The sequence below is a fragment of the Mastomys coucha genome, unplaced genomic scaffold, assembly GCF_008632895.1.
Source record: "Mastomys coucha isolate ucsf_1 unplaced genomic scaffold, UCSF_Mcou_1 pScaffold23, whole genome shotgun sequence".
Lineage (NCBI taxonomy): Eukaryota > Metazoa > Chordata > Mammalia > Rodentia > Muridae > Mastomys > Mastomys coucha.
The window spans coordinates 38,936,494-38,959,078 of record NW_022196906.1 but is presented as its reverse complement, the minus strand read 5'-3'; the positions used below and the strand labels follow the sequence as shown (position 1 = coordinate 38,959,078).

General features: G+C 44.0%; 2 protein-coding genes across 3 annotated transcripts in view; one reads left to right on the top strand and one right to left on the bottom strand.

Annotated features, from left to right (window-relative positions):
• Positions 1-7,594: 7,594 nt before the first annotated feature.
• On the bottom strand, positions 7,595-12,296 carry Cd3d (CD3d molecule). Of its 2 annotated transcripts, XM_031343840.1 has the most exons (6): positions 12,154-12,271; positions 11,324-11,419; positions 8,899-9,117; positions 8,356-8,487; positions 7,917-7,960; positions 7,595-7,744 (listed from the first exon to the last, which is right to left on the bottom strand). In XM_031343840.1, the coding sequence occupies exons 2-6, from the start codon at positions 11,349-11,351 to the stop codon at positions 7,673-7,675; spliced, it is 495 nt and encodes a 164-aa protein (XP_031199700.1). In that variant the 5' UTR covers positions 11,352-11,419; positions 12,154-12,271; the 3' UTR covers positions 7,595-7,672. The 2 variants fall into 2 exon arrangements, with proteins under 2 accessions (XP_031199700.1, XP_031199699.1); XM_031343839.1 differs by lacking the exon at positions 11,324-11,419 and having other exon boundaries at positions 12,154-12,296.
• A 1,356-nt stretch (positions 12,297-13,652) lies between these two features.
• Positions 13,653-22,585, top strand: part of Cd3g (CD3g molecule) — a 10,616-nt gene continuing 1,683 nt past the window's right edge. The window contains exons 1-5 of the mRNA XM_031345431.1: positions 13,653-13,802; positions 18,533-18,556; positions 19,402-19,629; positions 20,126-20,257; positions 22,280-22,323. Coding sequence (XP_031201291.1) covers positions 13,748-13,802; positions 18,533-18,556; positions 19,402-19,629; positions 20,126-20,257; positions 22,280-22,323 — 483 coding nt within the window. The 5' untranslated portion in view covers positions 13,653-13,747. The remainder of the gene's footprint in view (positions 13,803-18,532; positions 18,557-19,401; positions 19,630-20,125; positions 20,258-22,279; positions 22,324-22,585) is intronic.

Below are 22,585 nucleotides of genomic sequence, written 5' to 3'. Positions count from 1 at the left end.
TCAGAAATACGCCTGCCTCTGCCTCCCAAGTGCTGGGATTAAAGGCGTGCACCACCACTGCCTGGCGTCCTGAGAGGTTTTCAGAGAAGCAACAATTTTTTTCTTAAAGCCATACAATAACCTTATTTTACATCGAGCAGGTCCAGTATCCTATCATGTTCTAGAACTATTTCAGCTACTGAGTCTACTTGTTAATAGTTCTGGGTCTATTTGGTTTTAGCAGGTACCTTTCCTCATATGCCAATAGGATCTATAGGTGCCTATTTGTCCCATATACCATGGAGTTTCCTTTTGACCTTTACCCTCCAACCTTTTGTAGAGGGGGTAAAGGGCAATGTACTCTCTTCTCTCACAACTTCCTGTTGAAATTAGGACATCACCATCAGGGCCCAGGAAGGCTGGGATGCTAGTCAAAGGCAGGATTCAGCCCAGGGGATTCAGCAGAAGCACCTGGGTAGCTGACCCAGCTGAAGAGACAGGGAACAACCACATCTGCTGGGCTGTTCCACGCCAGCATTCAGCAAGTCCAGGGCTCGCCATCATTTGGAACAGGCTGTGGTCCACAGGTGATTCCTGGACGGTGTTTGTCAGCCAAGTGGAAATTCTGCTGGGCCAGATATAAACTAGGGACAGGAGTTGACCAGTGTTTGTAATTTGTTCTAAAATCCACGTTGTAAAAAGGGCAGCTGGAGGGTGTCTGCAAAACATCTGGAGTAGACTCGTGCCTTTGCGTCACAGAGAAAGCTTTCTGTTAAAAAGCTTGAACATTCTGTTCTCTGTCCACAAGACTAGGTATTTAGACTGGACAGAGATGTGTTTAGCCTGATGAGAAGTACCTTTAAGTCTATACTTGGAAGACAACCAGCAGAATTTAAAATCTTGAGCTTCCGACTGATAATGGTAGTCAGTGCTTTACTGGCTCATCAGAACTCCACTGATCAATGTTAAAACTTTGGACTTTTGAAACTTTCACCCCATAATAGCACAGCAAGAAGGAAAGGAATCTGAAACATTCCTTGTTCTTCGTGTCCCTTAAGTCACTTCCTCGGGCCTGCAGAAGCTGTGTAAGCTTGAGACCTTTTCTTTCTACTCAATCCATTTCCCATGACACACGAGTAGTTGGTTACTGAGAGGGGTCCTTGAAAAACAGAACATTTAAAATAAGGGAACGGTAGAAAGTTACCTCTGAAACCTGTTTGTCCTTTAACACGAAGCCTTTCAGCAAGCCAAACCTGGCTGCCTTTCTCAGCAGAAGGGCCTAGGAACTCTAGAGAGTGCAAGGCCTGATTTTTTTACAGATGAAATGAACTAACAAGGGAGCCTTGGGGAGAAGTACCTCCTACTGCCACACTGACAAAGCTAGTCGGTCCTCATCATCAGAGGTCAGAGGAGGATAAATTATAACAAGAAGTAGAAACCAAGTGGCCTCTGTAGCAATTAAAATGATAAAGACTTACCGGCTACCTGGACAATTGCCCTCGTAGGCTCTCATGGCCTCAGTAGCTTCACTGGGCCTCCGAGGTTATAGGTCTTCAGCTATCACATAAGACAGTATTACATTTTTCAGTGGCTACACAGGACAGCATAGGCCTTCAGCTACCAAAGTCAGGAAGTCTGAAAAATTTTCCTGTGGACGAGGATTTGGGGAAAATTGGCCTACCTTGACCTAGGCAGAGCAAGGCAGTCAACCCAACAGCGTCCACACTTTGTGCAGGGCTTTGGCATCAGGCAAGGCATGGAGTAGCTTTTCCGAGTGGTTAGCATCATCACAGCTCAGGTCTGTTCCCCTCCCCCCCCCCCCCCCCGCATCTTCTTTGGAGAGCTTAGGGTTGCTAAGAAGTGGAAGTGGCATTTCTGCCTATCACAGGAAGGATTTTCTATTAAACATTTAAATGCCATATTCAGCAGATCTCTAAAGAACTTGAAGACTCTCATCTATTAAATATACATGATTTTAAACAAACTTAACTTGTTTTCAGTTATTTGCTTTAGGCTTAACCTAGAAAATATATACAAAAAGCTAAATAAAGGTTATTCCTGTAATAAATTACATTAGTACTTAGCATGGCTACAAGTATAGTTCTGAACATATTTAAAAATTTAATCATGCCGGGCAATGGTGGTGCATGCCTTTAATCCCAGCACTTGGGAGGCAGAGGCAGGCGGATTTCTGAGTTTGAGGCCAGCCTGGTCTACAGAGTGAGGTCCAGGACAGTCAGGGCTACACAGAGAAACCCTACCCCCCCCAAATTAATCATTTATAAGGTGACTATTAACATGCATGTCTTAATAATCTTTAACAGTTTACGACACATTAGTAGCTTTTACAAGATTAGGATTTTAAGGCTTCATCCCCATTAGGTTTAGCCTTAAAAATAACAGTGTCTGAATTGAAGTTCTTTTGGTATCAAAATAAAACTTTAAATGATAAAAACAGCCCACGGGGAGACTGGCAACTTTACTCTCCTGGTCCTTTCATAGCGCACCATTACAGAATATCACAGCTTCTTGTAAGACTCAGCTTATCAAAATATCTAACGCTTAGCAAAGTTAGCCAAGACAAGGAAGCGACACATGCTTCTTAGGCCAGCCTCTGTCAGCCTGCATAGACCTGTGGTAAGAGGAGACATTCTATGGGCTCTTTGCCGGACTAGGTAGTCATTGTCTTGCTTCATCATAAGATAGAAATATCCAAGTTTCTGATGTTTAGTGTTTAGTGCTTGTAGCTGTGGGCCTAACTCTTTAGCCTTTTGTTTACTTTTTAAGATTACATATTAATGAAAGACATGATAATGTAATGTAACACGTTTTATAAACAGTGCCAAGCCTTAGCTGCTCTCCATGACCTTGCCATGTCTTCTAAATCATGACCACCTGGATGACTCTTACATTACCAGCAGGAGGTACATTATTGTATACAGAAAACATGGAGGCACAGCTTTAATACCTTATTAAACAAGCATTGTTTTTAATCTTATCTTTTATAATCCTTGTTTTTAATAACTTTGTTTTCAGGACAAGAATTATACAAAAACCCATCCTAATCCAGAATATCTTGGAGGCCTGTTGTTCCCTCATTGGTTGGGTTACGTGTGGTCACCTTGGTGAAGATGGTGGTGAAGTCACATGTCCCTCACCCTCGCCAATCCTAGCAAATTATGGCTGCCAGCCATGTGTCAGCCTCCATCCCAATAGTGGACAACAGTTAAGATGGCAGCAAGCCATATGTTGCTTATATCCTAAGATAGCATTGTGCAACATGGTTCATTTAAGATTAGCTATGTATACATTTTTTTTGTTTTGTTTTTTGAGACAGGGTTTCTCTGTGTAGCCCTGGCTGTCCTAGAACTACTCTGTAGACCAGGCTGGCCTCGAACTCAGAGGTCCACCTGCCTCTGCCTCCCAAGTGCTGGGATCAAAGATGTGAGCCACCACTGCCCGGTTTATGTATATATTTTTAACTGTCAACTCCCTGTATTATGAATTTTAATTAACTTTTTTGTTATAGATTTTACAGACTTTTAAACACATCCAATAAACATAAATCTTGAGGTACAGAAATTTCACATAATAGTCTTACAAATCTCAAGATAAAGTTTATATCTTAGGAAAAGTTTTAGGCAGTTAAATGAAACCAGTTGTCTAACTTTTTGTTCTACTTTGTTCTCTTTTCCTTGTCACAAAATCATGTGGCTTACCTGACATAAGACAGAGAGGAAGTTTAAATAACTATGCTTGGGTCTCAAGGAAGGAAAGCCATAACCCAACTCTAGAGCCAGCTTTTCAATCAAATAAGACAAAATATAACAAGTATTATTCACACCTAAAGATATTTGAATCCCTACTGTGCTGGTTTGAATATGCTCAGGGCCCTTGGGAAGTGTCACAGGAGGTGTGGCTTTGTTAGAATAGGTGTGGCCTTGATGAAGAAAGAAAGTGCCTGACTTTAGGGGGTGGGCTTTAATGTCTTATGCTCAAGCTCCAGAAGACAGAAGACAGACCCTCCTCCTGGCTGCCTGCAGAAGACAGTCTACTGTTACTTACTGCCTTTGGATCAAGATATAGAACTCTAGTCTCTTCCAGCATCATGTCTGCCTGGACACTGCCATGCTTCCCACCATTATGATAGTGGACTGAACCCCTGAAACTGTAAGCCAGAGCCCCAATTAAATGCCTTTTTTAAGAGTTGCCTTGGTCATGGTGTCCCTTCACAGTAATAAAACCCTGACTAAGACACCCAATAAACTGAATCCAGTGCCGGAAAGGCTCAGAGATAAGAAATTCTGAGCACTGTCCATAGAAGCAGCCATGGTAAGCAGCAGCAGAGGCTGGCATCTGACAGTGACAGGGGCAATGAAAACAAAACCAATAAACACAGAACACAGAAAATACAAGAGACAGAGACAGTAAAAATAAAACCAATAAACACAGAAACAGAAAGCTCATGCACTCAAAGGAAACAAGTCAGAAACAAAACTTGTGGTGGCCACCATCATTCACACATTCTGCAAAAGACAAGGCACAAAACCAGACCAAGAACCTCAGGTTGGCAGATGCGACATCTCATTCTTTGTCCTGGATGGGAGAATATTTGGGTCCCATAGAATACCTCCTCATCCCAGACAGGAATCCCAACAGAACCAGATGTCACAGAAAATTAGTTTAACTTACCAGGGGAGGCCTCCATAGATGATTACCGTCTTTCTCTGCAGGGCAGATCACTCTAATAGCAAGAATGTTTTAGGAGACAATGGGAGTCTAAAGATCTGAAGAGGAGCCCCTCCTATCTTCAACTAAAGACTAAGCAGCACCCTTGAAAGGAAAGGGAGAAAGCTTTGCAGCTATCAGGGCTGGAAGTAGTTGCTCCAACTTCATAAAACACAGCACTGGAAAGAGCAGGAGGTTACATGGCAGAAAAGACAAGCGCTCGCTCAAAAGCCTCTTGGTTAAAGGCACTAATCCCTCCTGGAAGGGTTCTGTCCTCAGGATCTAGCCTCTCACAGAGGCTCCACCTGCTAACACCATCAACGTCTGAGTTGGGAGAGAACAAAGATGAAATAAAGTCGGGTGTGACAGTACATTCCAGTAATCTTGATACTTGGGAGGGAGGGAAGGAAGATTGCAAGGAAGACTTCAAGGTCAGTTTAGACCTTGCAGCAAGTTCCAAACCAGCCAGGGCTATAGAGTGAGAGCTTCTCTCCAAAACTAAATAAATAAATATGCGAGTCCATAACAGTATGACAACTTTAAGGACAATAAATTTCACAGCCTAGATTAAACTAAAACATTCCTTGAATAACATGATAAAGAAAACATTTCAGGGCTTCTCACATTTTTTTTTTCTACTCAAGACAGACACCTTTTTGCTTAGGAAAATTTTATACAACCCTACATAAATAGGTATATAAAATAGGTATAACAAATCAACCATTTACTGACAAGAAATATTACATGTCTATTTTAAAACAATTTTGGGGGCTAGCATGATGGCTTATCTATCTTCAGCCAATTCTGAAGATAGAATCCCCCAGAACCCACATGGTGGAAAGAAAGAATCAACTCCTGTAAGTTTCCTGTGACCTCTAGGGGTGTGTGTGTGTGTGTGTGTGTGTGTGTGTGTGGCACATGCAAATGTTTTTTAATTACAAAATTTCAAACAATTCTTTGGTGTTGGGGGGAGCCAGTGGGTGTGTGTCTGTATGTATGTTACCATTTATTACAGGTAAAAGATGAGGAGCTGCAGAGCTGGGTCAGTGATTAAGAGCACTTATTGCTTCTAAAAGAGGAACTGAGTTTGGTTCCCAGCACCCTCTTCAAGAAACTCACAGTCACCTATAACTCCAGCTCTGGGGGATCTGACATCCTCTTCTGGCCTTTGATGGCATTGCATTCACATGCACAAACACACACAAACATATACACATAATTCAAAATAAAGATAAATCTTTATTTGAACATGGAAAAATGAATATGCTTGTTTATTTCTGAATAAAGAACCAAATCTTGGCTGAATATTTTATACCAAAGGGCATATAGGATCATCAGTGTTTTTGAGAGTTGATCAATATTTTTGGTTTTTAGGGCTGGGATTGTATCTCAGTTGGTAGAGTGTTTGCCTAGTATGCATGAGGTCCTGTGTTTGATCCAAACAATTGCAAAAAACAGGAGTCATGGTATGTGCTTGTAATCCCAACACTATAAGAGTAAAAGCTGCAAATCATGCTTAGCTACATAATATGTTTGAGGCTACCGTGGGCTACATGAAGCTCAATCTCTGATTTTTTTTTTAATTTTATTATTGTCAGTGCTGAGAACACTAATCTATATAAATATGTACTATAAAATAGCAATGTATGCTTAGGGTCATTTCGAAATTTATTGGAACTTCTGTCCTAATCTCAAGCAAAAATTCATTTAATGGTTCTCTTTGAAACCCAACCAGCAACTCAAAGCAATTTGAAAATCAAGCATTCTAACACAGCACCAGGGTGTACTAATTTGAAATTTACATGCTGGGGGAGGATAGGAAAGTATTAGAAGTCTTTGTTTCCGTATGAAACCACTGTGTTTCTACAACAACTGGAAGCTCTGTCTGTACAATAAGAACAGTGCAGTTCAGAGCACAGCACACAAGAGTCTTGAGCCTGAGCCAAGGCGGTTCTGAGTTGCTTGTAAGTTGGTCTGGCAGTGGAGAAGTGCCTAGAGCAAACACTGTGTGTTCAGGACCAAAGCTGAATGAATTCTCACAGTGCAAGACAGGCAACACTGCCAGAAACACCTGGAATTCATTATGTTCTTTATTTCGAATTAATTTGGGGATGAGGGCAACAGGCAAGATGGCTCAGTGGGGAAGGGTGCTTGCCACACAAGCCTGATGACCTCAGTGCAATCCCTAGAACCCATGCGGTGAGAAGAAAATTCTTGACAGCTCTGACTCTCTCTGTGTCTCTGTCTCTGTCTCTCTCACTGTCTGTCTCTCTATGTCTCTGTCTCTCTGTCTCTGTGTCTCTGTTTCTGTTTCTCTGTCTCTCTGTCTCTCTGTCTCTCTCTGTCTCTCTGTCTCTCTCTCTGTCTCTCTGTCTGTCTCTGTCTCTGTCTCTCTGTCTCTCTCCCTGTCTCTCTCTCTCTCTCTCTCTCTCTCTCTCTCTCTCTCTCTCTCTCTCTCTCTCTCTCACACACACACACACACACACACACACACACACACACACACACACACACATACACACACACCCTCTGGGTCCCAATACTCTTCTCTGCCACCCCCATTCATGATGTCATGGAAACTTCTTTGTGGCTCAACTTCTAAACACCGCAGCCTGCTCTGGGTTGCGGTAAAGCAGCAAAACCCCGGAAATTGTTATAAGAGGGACTGGAACCAACAGGCAATGAACGAGAGTTGCTGGGCTGACCCTCCCCACAGGAAACCCACAGGGTTAGAAATGCCAGGGGGCCAGGATGGGAAGCTGTCCCTCATACTGCCTGTCTGGGTATGAGGAGAAGAACCGCTGGAGGGGGGGCAGGTCACAGGTGGGCAGAACTCAGTCAAGCTAGGACAACTCTCACCCAGGCTTTGGAAAACACAGACGCCTGCTGCCAGAAGGAACACGTCTTTATTGGTTGAGCACAAGGGGAAGGCACTGTTGACATGACACTCTGAGAAACCTCCATCTCAAGATCTTTTGTTCCTGGACCAGTTCCCTCCAAGACGGCTGTACTGGGCATCTTCGCGATCTCGAAGAGGCTGAGATGAGAGTCAGGATACCAAGTCACATCTGAACTCTTCTCCAGACATACTCCTCCCTCCTCCCTCCCCCCCTACACCCCAGGACTCCCCGCACATCTCACAACCCCTACTGTCAGGTCTCTTAGTCCTCACTCCCTTCTCCCATTCTTGCGCCTCCCTCAGGGCTTACCTGATACAGCTGCTCATTCTTCAGCAGGGCTTGAACCTCAGCAGCTAGAAGCAAGGACAGAGAGTCACTGGGAGCTAGGAAAGGTGAGACTCTGAGACCTATAAACACAGCAGGGGTGGGTAGGCTCTGAAGTCAGTCACATCCTCTCTCACCCTCAGAAGTCTGCATGGGCATCACAGGCATACATGTTCTTTCAGCGCCCTGTAGTATGAGTCCCTAAGACATTGTCAGAGAAACTTCCAGATGATGCCAGTCCTACCACCATCCCCCATCTTTCAGCCAGTTCAATCTCTCTCTCTTTCTCTCTCTCTCTCTCTCTCTCTCTCTCTTTCTCTCTCTCTCTCTCTCTCTCACACACACACACACACACACACACACACACAAAGAAGTGGGGAGATGGGAAGAGAGAAAGAAAGAGAGAGCCCTTCTACTAACTAACCCGGAGAAAGCATTCCGGTCTCATGTCCTGCAAAGCAATAAACTCCCAAAGCCAGGAGCAGAGTAGCGATGAGGTCAGCCATGATGACACCAGCCATGGTAGCTGAGTCCAGCTCCACACAGTTCTGACACACTGGTGGGGAGAGGAGGAAGAGAATGTTCAAGGTCATGGAACCATCTCTGGTCCTAGAAAGACCCTAAGCTCCCCTGTTCCAAGACACACTCTTCCGTGAGACCTTGCTACTTCCATCTCCACCCTTATCCCAAGGATTTGCTGAAGAGAGACATGACACACTTCAGCTTTGTGGGGTTTTAACTGAAGAGTGGACTAAGCCCCTCCCCAGACCAGCAGTAACAAGCCAGGCCCTGCTCTTCTGCCTTACTTAGTAAGACTCTCCCCAATTCTGAAGTCCTCCCCAACACACCCAGTTCCTACCACCATGAGTACCCTTTGTAAATTGGTTCAGCGCAGTCTGTTTTTAGCCAGAATGTTCCCACTAGCACAGAGCCCATGATTTCACCCCAGTGGTCCAAGAGCACATACTCCGATAATGTACTTGTATAGTAGACACCTCCTTCGCCTGCTCCTCTGTCCCATTACACATATACATCCCTCGTGGGTCCAGGATGCCTCTTCCCAAGTTGAGTGTTTTATTCTTTGCAAACCATTCTTCCACCGTTCCATATAGATGCATGATGCTGGTATTGCAGGTCACAAATACTTTGTCCTCATATTCATTCACTGTTATCTTGAAGGGGCTCCCTGAGGTAGACGACAGCATAGTCAGAGGCAGCTTTCTGGAGTGTAGGCAGCTCATTGTTCTGCATACTTACGGACCATTTGTGTAGTAAGGGATATGATGCCTAGTGAAAGGGGCAGTAGCAACCAGAGGGAGACTTCAGGAAGTTCTCCAGGGACTCCAGGTTCATGAAGGACATGGAGATGTAGTCCAAGCAGAAAACAGATTGTCCAAATTAGCTTTAATTGTCAGCCTAGAGTCACATGAGAAGAGAGTCTCTAACTGAGGGATCACCTACATTAGATAGGCCCTGTGGACATATCTATAAGGGATTGTTTTAATTGCTTTAGTTAGTGCAGGAGGAGCCCAGACCACTGTGGATGGCACCATTCCCTGGCAGGTGGGTCTGGGCTAGATAAGAAAGCTAACAGTATAAGAGTGAGCCAGCAAGGGAGCCAGAAAGAGCATTCTTCTGTGGTCACTGCTTTGTGCTGCTGATCGACTTTCTGCCCTGACTTCCCTGAGCCATAGGCTGACCTGAAATTGTAACCAAATAAATCCTTCCCTCCCTTAAATTGCTTCTGATCAAAGTATTTTATTACAACAACAGAATTCAAACTAGGGCACAGATCCTGAGGGATTTAGGGGCAAATGCAAAAACTATGAAGCTGTGTTGATCCAAGAACCTTCCTAAGATTAAGTTTAGGCCACTGGTTAGACTGCTGGACTCCCCAAGAGACCTGAGAAGGCAGAGGATATTTCTGGCCTAGAGACTGTGCCTCTTATACTAGAGGCTCCCAACTCCTCTTCCTGGTCAGTAACTCTCTCACTGTAACTTCTCGTCCTCTTCTCTGTTGTCTCTATCCCAGTATCTGCCAGGATAATGAGACGCTCACTATGAAAGAGTTTTCCAGAGCCAATGACCCCTGTAGATGAGAGGAGCTGTAGTGAATTACCAGCCCAGTGATCCAGATTTCCCAGGGTAAATCCCATGTAAGAAGATTCACTGGGAACATAGCCCAGTGGTAGAGACATATGAAATGTCCTAGATTCGATCTCCAGCACTGTATGTATATATATGTAAGTGTGTATGTGTATATATAATGTATATGTATGTGTGTGTGTACATATATACATATATTGACACAGTGACTTGCATCTAGAATCTAATCACTTGGAAGGCTGAGACAGGAGAAGGCCTGAGATAGCAAAGCCAACCTAGGCTACATAATGAGTTCCAAGACAACCTGGGCTACAGTGTGAGTGAGATTCCCATCTCAAAAAAAAAAAAAAGTAGTTTAGTAATTCTGTCAGAGGCAGTTGTGACACAGATACTGTCACCAGCAATAGCATGAGGAGTTTCTTTAATCTTTGAGGAAACTTAACTCAAGTAAAACCCTTGATCTCCTTGAACAAAAAACTTTTTAAGATGAACTGGATTTATCTTAATATGATTATTTATATTATATTAATATAATATATATCTTACATATATTATATTTATAACATTTTAATGTAGATTTTAAGCATGAGTGTTAAGAGAGGCACTTCAGAATGGCTTCCCAGAGAGAGATGTACCATCATCTTTACAACAGCTGTATACACCGTTTTGGTGGGTTTTGAAGTGCTTATCCCCAGAGTTGCTAAGAGACCTAAATGAGTTCACAGAGTGGTTAGTATGGGCATCAAACAGGATTACAATTGATCGAACAAATGTTTAGAGTTGGGGATGCCAGAAGCAGGAGCTCTTCACAGAAAACAAAGAAAGTAGTCTTATTTGTAAGGATCTTAGAAAATGTTCTAGAGAGGAATGAGACCCTGTCCAAGGTCATACACACTCAGGCACTAAGCCTAGCTTGTTGCTATTTTAACGTAAGATACCCATATAGGAAAAGAGTAGTGTGCAGGCAACTTATACAGCAAATATTAATTGTGCTGAAATTCTCAAACCTTAGCTAATGAGAGGCTTCAACTAGTTTCTGGGCTGAGCAGTTCCTGTCCCTCCTGTGCCCCTATAATCTTTACTCTCTTTGCCACACTTGCTTAAGGTTTCAGAAAGGGCCACCAATATATATCAAATCTGTTCCTGAGGCTCCATATATGTCGTCTTATGGGAGAGATAGAGAGGTGTAAGCCAGAAATAAGCACAATGAGCCTTCCCAGACAGCCTGAGAACATCCTCACAGCCCAGAAGGCACTGCCATGCCTCATGTCTACAGCCAGCCTCACCTGGAGTCTGTGTGTCACTGAGCTTCATTACTTAGTCACCGATTTGAACACAAGAGCATCCTCCAGAAAACTCCAAAATGGCTGCTGTCCCTGCCTCTGAAGCAGGAACATATATGAGCATGCTAGAGAAGAGAGTTGTATATAATTCTTCTCCTCTTAAAATCCCGTCTTCTTTGGAGTTATTTCCAGTAGAAATCTCCGGTGGCCAGGACAGCTCTTAGAGTAACCATTTGACCCAGTTTTCCTGGGACCACTGAGCTCTGAGATGTGAGCTTTTGCAGGGTTATTTTGGAGTGAGTTTGGTTTGGGTTTTTCGCACTCCTAGAGACCTACTCCTGCACTATCTACCCAGCCTGCTTTTCTGTTTTAAAAGCAAACAGAGAAAGATTTGGAACTTACTGACTTTAATATAACATACCGCCCCCCATCCTTCCCATTCAGCTAAAGCTAACTTTTCTCTTAAAGATTGCTCCTAAATTCTGAGCAGTGGCTCTGGGTGGTCACATGACCAAGAATCCTACTCTGAGAGGCCATTTGCCTTAGACAGTGCGATGGGTATAACTTCTTCCTTTACTATCTTAGGCCTAAGGACATACGATATGGAACCATTTCCTACAGATGTCTGGTCCGAGGAGTTTGGGGACACCATCACGACCAATGTGAGTCTTGACTGGAGTAGGTCAAAGCCAAATGCTTGTTTCCTATGCGCTAGCCTCGACCTTCTATCTTCTCCAGCCTGGTAAACTGAGATGCACTTTCCTGCGGACTTCTCCCAATGATAATGCCCTTTTCAGGTCCATCCTCCACACAGCTAAAGATGCCTCGCTTACCTTGGGAGAGAATAGTAGCCAGTAGCAGACTAGCCAGAATCCCGTTGTGTTCCATCTTCCAGAGGGACTCATGCAACAAATAGAGGTAAGCCACAGGATGATCAGCCAGGGTGAGCACTACACTCCACCAACAGACTCATGGGTATTCAGAAAAAGGAAGAGTGGGGGAGGAGCTAGAAGAAATCTGCCTCTCTACTTTCTGCCTTTGATGATGTAAGGCTGTCAAAGCATGAGTGGGCTAGTGGTGGGGTAAGACACAAACAGGTGCACATTGCTCTTTGTGGAGCATAGAGTTTGGGATGAGACAAAACAGAGAATATGAGGGAAGTTCATTCTGAATTCTAGGAGGTGTAAGGGAATTTAGAATAGCCTTTCCTGGTAACAAATAACAAATACCAATAGTCACTGATAACAAACAAAGAAAATTTGGGGCTTCCTATGGGCAACACAACTACATTTACTCACAGACAAGAAAGTGCCACCTCTTCAGATCCACCGAGAGAAGCTATGAGCCCATTACACAAGCCACATTAGCAGTTCCTCTCATTTATGATCAGTCTCAGGACCCTTCACAGGACACTCTGGGACACCACATCAAGCTGCTTCTAGCCAGTGGAAAGATGGACTTCAGAATCCCTCAGCCAGACATCTGAATCCTAGGTCCAACACATAGTACCCACGGCACCATTCATGGAGTGTCTCAGAGCTTGTCTCCCTCAGCATCACTCTAAGGATTCTGGGAGGAGTGTTTGCATGGTGCCTGCCACATCAAGCCTTCTCAGTATGAGAGTCTTCTTAACAATACAATCCACTCGTTTGTAGAATCGAGCCTCCCCAGGAGACAAGAGATTTTTCTACCATGTGCTATGGGGATCTGACTTTCCACACTGCCATAGTCAGAAGGTCATCTGTCTGGGGACAAAATTATCCTTTGTGCCTGGTGTCACATAGGAATTCTGTGAATTTCCGTTATGCATTGACTGGCTAAAGAGACAATAGCCTGAGACTCTGGAACTAGCCCAGGGTCATGCACCAAGAAGTAAGCTAGTTGTCGTATTGGAATGTTCTCTTCCAGGTGGGTACCACTTAGATGTCCTCAAAAGAACAGTGACAAAAATCTCTTAAGGAAGGTCTACTCTACAATGCTTTTCCATTCAGAACTCCAGCCCCATACACGTAAAAGTCCTGCCTAAATCCATGACTTCTGGGATCAAGTGACAAGTCCAGACCTAGCAAGAAGGATAGGCAGGGACATTCATCACTGTCATGAAGAAAAAGATTCAACCTATTGCACATAGAGGTTCTAGGGGTAAAGTGGGAATCTAGGACCTCACTCCCTGCCACCTGCTATCCTGCAAGCCTTAACAACAACAAAAGAGAAAACAAGAGATATGCCAGAGCGTCAGCACCCCTGCTGGGGCCCCTGCTGCCCACAATCTACAGGAGAGGGTGGAGACACCTGGTGTTGCCTCTACTCAGAGTCCCAGATCAAAGCATGCTGGGCGGAGCCAGGGTAGCTGGGTGGCTGGGTGGCTGGGTGGCTAAGGGACTCTACTTCTACTCATACTTCTACTGGAGAAGCAAAGAGACTGACATGGAGCAGAGGAAGGGTCTGGCTGGCCTCTTCCTGGTGATCTCTCTTCTTCAAGGTAAGAGTTTACTCGAGTGTCTGACCACATTGGGAAGGCTCATGGGAAGAAGCCGTGAGCAGGGAGGCAGGATTACTGGAATCCTTACCAAACTTCACCTGCCACCTTAGAATTCAAAGAAGGAAAGGCAAAAGTAAAACCTCCACCTGCTTTGTGCTGGGAAGAAGCACAGGGTCCAGAGGGCTAAACCAGCTGGAGAGAGGATTTCATTGCCGCCATCTTAGGCTTGAAAGTAGCTGAAAAGAGCCAGTGCGGCTGAAGTAACGGCTCAAGCAAGAGTTTGCTACGCAAGAGTTCAGTCCCTAGAACCTACTGCAAACGAGGGTGTGTGGCACATTCTTATCATCTCAGGCAGAGGTTGATGATGGGTTCCTGGGCTTTCTTGTAGGCCAGCCAGCCTCGAGAAATCACCACATTCAAGTCATTTAGACACCACACACATACACACACACACACACACACACACACACACACTCAGCCCAGATAAGGAAACTGGGAGGAAGGGGTATATACTGTGGACCTATGGGACATTTGTCTCCAAAGCTGCTTAGCTGCTCAACAAGCCTGGTGAGATCCAGTTATCTGAGGCTCCAGAGTAAAAAGATGAACAAAGACTTTCTGTTCTCAAGAGTTTCGAGTCTAGAGAGGTCAGTTTCAATGCTGACACACTGTTTCAATGCTGTTTGAAATAGCCAACAGGAAGGAGAATTAGGGCGACACGGGTACCCTGGGAGAAGCCAGAGTCGAGAAAATTTATGTTATGTATTAGTTTGTCTGTTTCGCGTTTGAGTACGAAGGCGTATGTGCATGCCATGCTGCATATGTGGAGGACAGAGGACAACCTGAAGGGACTGGTTTTCTCCTTCCATTATGAGGGGCCTACAATCAAATTCAGGTCACCAGTCCTGGCAGCAAGCACATTTACCTACAGATTCACCACAGTGTTCTTCCCTCCTCTCCTTTCTAACAGGCTCTTACTGTGTAGCCAGGTTGGGCTCCAACTCATGGGCAACCCATTTGCCTGAGCCTCCCAAGTACTGCTGTTATAGGCATAAGCCACTGCACCCAACTAAAAGCAAATTCTTAAAACTACAAAACTGTTTTGTGATGCGTCAGGAACAAGGAACTGAGAGTGTGAAATGTTTGCTGGGTATACTAGCATCTAAACTCAGTACTCTGGAGATGGAGGCAGGAAGATCAGGAGTTCCAGGGCAACCTGGGCTGTATACCAAATTCTAGCAGCTTAGATTATATGAAACCCTGCCTCAAAACAAAACAAAACAAAACAACAACAACAAAAAAAAACAGGGTATAAAATGTTGAATATAATCCACTAAGATAAGAATATATTTAAATTTTAAATTTGTGGAATATGGTAAACTGAAGCTCATGGGTGATTAGAACAGTTTCAGTAGCGTGATGTTAGTGGATGCCAGACATGGGGGAAAACAAACATGAAGGGTGAGTGGGAGGAATCTGAGTGAGAGGCAGAAGAGATGGGGTAAGAGAGAAATAGAGTGTAAGAATTTTAAAAATGGGTGAACACGTTCTTTAGCTAAAGGTGATGGTGATACATAGAACAAAGGTCAGGAGTAGATGCTGGAAGGAAAGCTGGAGACTGAGTCAAGGGCACACCAAGAAGGGCAGCATCACCTCGAGTAACAGAAAGTGGGGCTAGGGACTCTCACCATGGGAAGCTTGTAATCAGACAGGAAACGGCCACAACCGCACCTCTGCTCTCGAAACAAGGAGGGAGAGGCAGGAGCTTCAAAAGCTACATGGGTGACAGTCAGATAGGAGACTTGAAGAAGATGGCCAGAGTGGGGAAATCTCTGAGAGAAAATGGAGAAAGCTAGACAGCACAGGCTAGAGGGCAATACTGAGCGCCAGAGGGAGGCCTCTGGAAACAGCACCAGGTTTGAGCAACAGAAATGCTAAGCCCGGAGTCCCACTCCTCAGCAATAGAGCACTTGACACAACTGTCCTCCGAGCTCAGGCCTCACACCAGGCAATGGGATATTTGGCCACCTGGGCTCTTGAGTCTCAAGAGACCACACTCAGATATCCAAACATCAACAATGTTGCCACTGCTGCTTCTTTTCCTATTGACTCTAAGTAGAACAAAGTATCTCCTTGTTCTTTTACACCAAGGCCAGGTGATTAGAGATAAGCTAGCAAAAGTAATCTGTTTGGGGAACAGAAAGACCGCTCCGCATTTAAGAGCACTTACTGCTCTTGCAGAAGACCCAGGTTCAAGTCCTAGCACCCACAAGGTGACTCACAATTGTCTGCAACTCCATTTCCAGGAGACTGGGATACTCTCTTCTGGCTCTTACAGGTACCAAGCATGCACACAATACATATATACATGTGCAAACTCTCATATTCGTGGAATAATTTTTTTTGGAATAATTTTTTTTTGGTCTTGGTTTTTTTTTTTTTTTTTTTGAGACAGGGTTTCTTTATGTAGCCCTGGCCATCCAGAAACTAGCTCTTAAACCAGGTTGGCCTCAAATTCACAGAGATCCTCCCAAGTGCTGGGGATAAAGACATACATCACCACTGCCAGGCTCACGTAAAATAAATCTTTAAAATGATGATGACTTAAATGTTGGCTGTGACCATTTACCCGTTCACTTCTGTAACCACTCATCTGACAAATTAAGCTCTTCCCAGGTTCTAGGCACTGGGTTGCTGTCATCTGTGAACAGCATCAGCCTGCAGACATTTTAAGCTAATGCTTCCAACTACTTCTGTTGTACTTGCACTAATGACTAGCTCCCCTATCACTAACATCTAGCCACATCATTCCCCTATCCTTTTCCAAATCTGTGTCTTTAATTAGATCTTTTTTTTTTCCCTACCCAAACTGCCTTTCCCTATCTGGCGAGCTTTTATTTATTCTTCAAAGACAGCCAAATGTCATTTTTCTCTACTAAGCTTTATTCTTGGACAGAATCAATTATTTCTCTTCTCTCCTCCCTCTTCACTTCCCCCTCTCTCCTTTTCTCTCCCTCCCCCACTCTCTCTTATTTCTTGTATCCTGGCTATCCTGGAACTCAATATGTAGACCAAGCTGGCCATGAACTTTCAGAGGTCTGCATACCTTTCTTCCCAAGTGTTGGGTCCAAAGGTGTGTGCCACCTATGCTTTAGCCTCTCTATCATATTTATGAGTTTTATTAAATTAGTAAGACAGCCATCTCAAGACCTCCTCCACAGATAGTTTACCTTCTGATGATCCAGCCTTAGTTATATCTTACAACCTGGAGTAAGGCCCACACAACTACCACCATAGCAAAAAGGCATATCACTACATTCCACATGGGGAGGGGCAGCCATATTGGAATCGCTTCTGTAATATTCCTACCCTCAGATGGCCCAACCTTAGTTGTATACCTTGCTACCCAAAACATAAGCCATGAAACTGTTCCTCCCAAACCCTATGAGTCTATTATGCCCATGTTTGAACACCAATTTCTTATACTAACTTTTCTGGAGAGGTGAGACCATCTATTCACTTCAGGTAGGCCACTGATAATTCCACCCAAGTCCAGCTTAGTGAATCAATGGATTTAGTTGTCTTATTTACAGAGAAAGGGTGAGGGGTTAGTTGCAAGAATGTGAGTAGCCTCAAAACAGCTGTATCACTGCCAAGTCCCATCCTATTACAAACTTATAAAGGCTGCATTGTGGAGTCTTCTGTTATCTTTCATATGCATTTATGTGAGCACCAGGGTTAATAGCAGCTTCAAAATCCAAATCCTCCAGATAAGTGGTTCTCAACCTGTGGGTTGTAAGCCATTTGGGGGTCAAACAACCCTTTCGCAAGGGTCAAATATCCTGAGTTTTATGGTTGGGGGTCACCACAACATAAAGAACTGTATTAAAGTATCACACCATTGAGAACCACTGATCTCGATAACTTGACTGGCCGCATTCCAAATCATCTCCTTAGCCTAAAGCTGGGGTAGCCAAGAGTCTACTATGAACAGCAAAGCTGTGTTCATCCCTCATGAAATCCCAAAAGGTTAGAGACTCCTTCCCAAAGGGCTAGAGAGATGTTAAGTGTTTCAAGCACATACTGCTCTTGCAGAGGACCAGACTTTGGTTCCTTTGCAAAAGAAGTGGTATCGACCAGCATCTACACCAGGCAACTCCAGCTCCAGGGGATCTTATGCCTCTGGCCTCCACAAGAAGCTGAACTCTTATGCACACATGGACTTGTTCTGATGTCTATGCACAGATATACACAACTAAAAATAAGATAAATCTTAAGAGAGAAAAAAAGAGGCCGCGGTGGTGGCATACACCTTTAATCCAGCACTTGGGAGGCAGAGGCAGGCAGATTTCTGAGTTCAAGGCCAGCCTGGTCTATAGACTGAGTTCCAGGACAGCCAGGGCTATACAGAGAAACCCTGTCTCAAAAAACCAAAAAAAAAGAAAAAAGAAAAAAAAGAAAGAAAGAAAAAAGAAAGAGAAGGAGAAAGGAAGGAAGGGAGGGGGGGGAGGAAGGAAGCACTCCCACCCCCAGAAAGGTAGGACAAAGATCATAGTCATGTTTAATTCAATTTGGTAATTTGGACTACATCCAGGAGAGAAACACAAATACAGCCATTACCGTTGACCATCATCTCTCTTGATCTTGACCTCATGTGATCATGAAAATGCCTTGGCCCATCAGAACCAGTCAATGCTCAGCTGATCCTGTCTCTTTCTTCTGTTTTCCAGGCACTGTAGCCCAGTCAAATCAAGGTAAGAGAAATGGTTTCTTTCTAGTCTCAAATTCTGAGGAAATCCACAGAAGTATGGTGTCCTACAACAGTGGTCTCAGGGGCAGAGGAGCTGGCCCTCAGGAGTCAGGAACACTTCCTACTCTTCCAGAGGACCTAAGTTCAGTTCCTAGCACCCACATGAGATGGCTATTACTCCAACTCTAGAATATCCAACACACTCTTCTGTCCTCTGTGGGCCACTGTACCTATGTCACACACACACACACACACACACACACACACACACACATTCATTTTTGTAAAAAAGCAATAGTCTTATGATTTAGAAAGGGAACAATTTTGAAAAGATAAAGTGTTAAGAGGTGAAAAGCTGACATTTCCATTATCAACCAAATCAGTGTCCTACTAGGACCCATTCTGGACAGCTTTCCTAGACCTAAGCAATGAATTATCTGGTTCTTGCAGTAGAAACAAAACCCTAGGAATGAGGCATGTCTCAAAATATGACTGAACCAGCAGCATTAGCATCATCCAGGAGCATGTTAATAACAGATCTCACTCCCCAGGATTACTAAATAAGACCTGAAATTCTAGCATGATTTGTGATTTGTGTGCACATTAACAGCTGGAGAAGCCAACAGTGATGGTGCATGCCCTTTAATCCCAGTACTGTGAGGCAGTGGCAGGAGGATCTCTGTGAGTTCACAGCTAGCCTGGTCTACAAAGTGAGTTCCAGGACAGCCAAAACTATACAAAGAAACTTTGTCTTAAAAAAAAAAAAAAAAAAAAAAGGAAAACAATATTCTAATGGTCTCCTGTGGATTACAAAGACCCGTAACGGAGCCACGACTTTTCCCTTTTCAGCAAAGAAGTTGGTACAAGTGGATGACAGCCGAGGAGACGGCTCTGTACTTCTGACGTGTGGCTTGAGTGGCAAGACTATCATGTGGCTTAAAGATGGGAACAGAATAAGTCTTCCAAATGCAACTAAAAACACTTGGAATCTGGGCAACAATGCCAAAGACCCTCGAGGCACATATCAGTGTCAAGGAGCAAAGGAGAAGTCAACGCCCCTACAAGTGTATTACAGAAGTATGTAACCCCTTCACTATGTCGGCTGGAAATCCAGCAGTACTTAGCGTTCTGGTAGGCATCCAGGACGAGGTGGGAATTGATGCTAAGCAGTGGTTTGTGGGATCTCTCCATCTGGGGTTACTGTGCTGTCTACAGCTTCTTGAGGAATCACATCCCTGTACAACCTGCTTAACCTTTGGGTGGACCTCATGGATAAAAGCAGTTCAGTAGATAAATCAGTTAGGAGGGGGGGACCCGGGGTTGATGAGAAGCGTAGAGAAGAGCAGGGTTCTAGAAAGTGGAGACCAGGTCTTCCTTCTTCACCTAGTTCCTGAATGTAGGACTCTTTAGGTTTCCCAAAGATGAAAACGGGAGGGAGGCGCCTACTGCCCAGGAGAGAGGCATTAGTGCTGAGGGCATGGGGTGGGGAGGGGGGGAGCAGAGAAGAAAAACATGCAAGAATGCCTTCCATCCTGAAAGAGGTCTGTCTCTGCCTGTGCCTTGTTCCCCTCAGTGTGTGAGAACTGCATTGAGCTAAATATAGGTACCGTATCCGGCTTTATCTTCGCTGAAATCATCAGCATCTTCTTCCTCGCTGTTGGTGTATACTTCATTGCTGGACAGGATGGAGTCCGTCAGTCAAGAGGTAAAAGAATCTAGATGTGGTGGTACTTGCAAGGCAACAGAGCAATACCCTGTCTTAAAATGAAATGTGTAAAGGGCTGGGGCCTGGAGATATAATTCAGTTACTAAAGTGCTTACCTAGTTTTCAAAATGCCTAAGGTTCAGCACCTCAAAACCACATAAACTAGATGTGGTAGCATATGCCTTCAATCTCAACCCTCAGGACAAGGGGGCTAGAGAATCAGCAATTCAAGGTTATCTTCAGCTACATAAAGAGTCTGAGGCCAGCCTGGTCTGCATAAAATCCTGTCTGAAAAAGCAGAGGGAGAGCTGGAGATGTGGCTTAGTTAGAAGAAAGGAGAACCTGTCTCAATAAACAAACAAACAAACAAACAGAGAAACAAATACGCTAAGGATATAGCTCGGTGTTACATGGCATGTGTGAAGCCCTGAGATCATGTCTATGTACTGGAACATACACGAAGTAAAAGAATGTCCTTAGCTGAGAGACAGGACCAACTAAAACCCTTGCCTTCCTTCTTATCAAAATAGAGCCAGTGGGAAGACTGAGTTGGTGTATATTGCTAATGTGAATAATCAATGACTCTGTGTCTCTGTGGGACAGTAAAGAAAGACATTTCTTATAGTCCCAGCATACTTGCCTGGCCTAAGATTTGGCCTCTTTTTTTTTCCTTTTTCTTTTCCTTTTCTGTTGCTGCTGTTATTGTCTTGTTGAGGCAGGATCTCATAAGACAGCCCTGGCTGGAACTCATTGTGTAGCTCAGGCTGACTCAAATCTGTGGTGTTCCTCCCAAGGACTGAGATTACAGGCATGAGTTACCATGGTCTTTCTCCTCCCTGTCTATCTATCTATCTATCTATCTATCTATCTATCCATCTGTTTTAATTCTATGTTGAAGTCAGGCAGAATGGCACACATCTTTTTTTTTTTTTTTTTTTTTTTTTTTTTTTTTTTTTTTTTTTTTTTTTTTTTTTTTTGGTTTTTCCAGACAAGGTTTCTCTGTATAGCCCTGGCTGTCCTGGAACTCACTCTGGAGACCAGGCTGGCCTCGAACTCAGAAATCCACCTGCCTCTGCCTCCCAAGTGCTGGGATTAAAGGCATGTGCCACCACCGCCTGGCAAGGCACACATCTTTTATCCCAGCACTCTAGAGGCAGTGCCAGGGAGATTTCTGAGAGTTTAAGTCCTGTGTTGTCTATATATCGAGTACCTGGCCAGATCCAGGTCCACATAGTAAGACCCTGTCTCAAGAAACCAAACTTCTTTATTGAAGGCAATCCACAATCCTAACACTCAGGCTCACATCTGCAATCCTAGCACCCAGAAAACTGAGACAGGAGCATTACTTTAAGTTTGAAGCTAACCTAGTCTACAGAGAGAGCTCCAGGTCAACCAGAGATACATTGTGGGATCCTGTCCCCCCAAAATAAAGAAGAAAATAAAATTCTTTAAAAAGAGAGGGAGGGTTTTATGTAGCTGAAGATGACCTCAAGCTTCCAGTTCACAAGCATGAACTATAACACCCTGTATATGCAGTGTTGGGCATTGAACTCATGACTTCACACACAATAAAAACTCAACTGACTGATCTACACCCCAAGTCCCTCAAGAAGAAGCCTTTTTATTGAAGTAAAACATACATATAGAAAAATGAACCAGAAGAATACAGCTAAAAAAAAATTAACAAAGCAAACATAGTCATGGATCTGACACTCAGTTTAAGAGACAAGAGTACTACCAACACCATAGATGTCCCACTGATGTTCACTTCCAGCCACCACCTGTCCCCAAGCATAAGCACTATCCTGACTTCTGACCACAGAAGTGTTTTGCTTGGTTCTAGTTTTGTAGAAACGGACTTGTGCAATACCTATTCCTGTGTGTAGTTTCTTTTGACTTTTGGAAGTGGTCCGTATTCTTATGCTCGGGTGATCCGTATACTAGTTAGAATTTTATTGTGTGAATAATTCAATTTGTTATCATTCTGTCTTTAAATATCTATTTTCTCTATTTTTTGTGTAGCTTCAGACAAGCAGACTCTGTTGCAAAATGAACAGCTCTACCAGGTAAAGAAGCAGGGGTGAGAAAAAGAGTGCCGTTGGGTGGGCCTTTGGGATTGGAGGCAAGTTATTTGGAGAGCCACTGCAGTGATAAAGAGCTACTTATGGCATGCCACACAATGCTGTGGTTGCTGTGTGGGGTCGCATGGGAAAGGGAAAGACTAAGACACACGAATGAGGATCTCATGGGGGAAAAGCTCAAGAGCGCACTGACTGAGAGAGCCACTCGAAGAAACTCCATGTGGTCTCCCTCGCCTCATTCTTTTTT

Bases quoted from the DNA above. Each gene is read 5' to 3' on its own strand.
- Cd3d (XM_031343839.1), bottom strand. From the start codon at position 12,208: ATGGAACACAACGGGATTCTGGCTAGTCTGCTACTGGCTACTATTCTC. The intron at 9,118-12,153 runs GTAAGCGAGGCA...CGTCTACCTCAG, and splicing joins GGCTACTATTCTCTCCCAAG to GGAGCCCCTTCAAGATAACA. The intron at 7,745-7,916 runs GTAAGCCCTGAG...CTCTCATCTCAG, and splicing joins AGAATGAGCAGCTGTATCAG to CCTCTTCGAGATCGCGAAGA.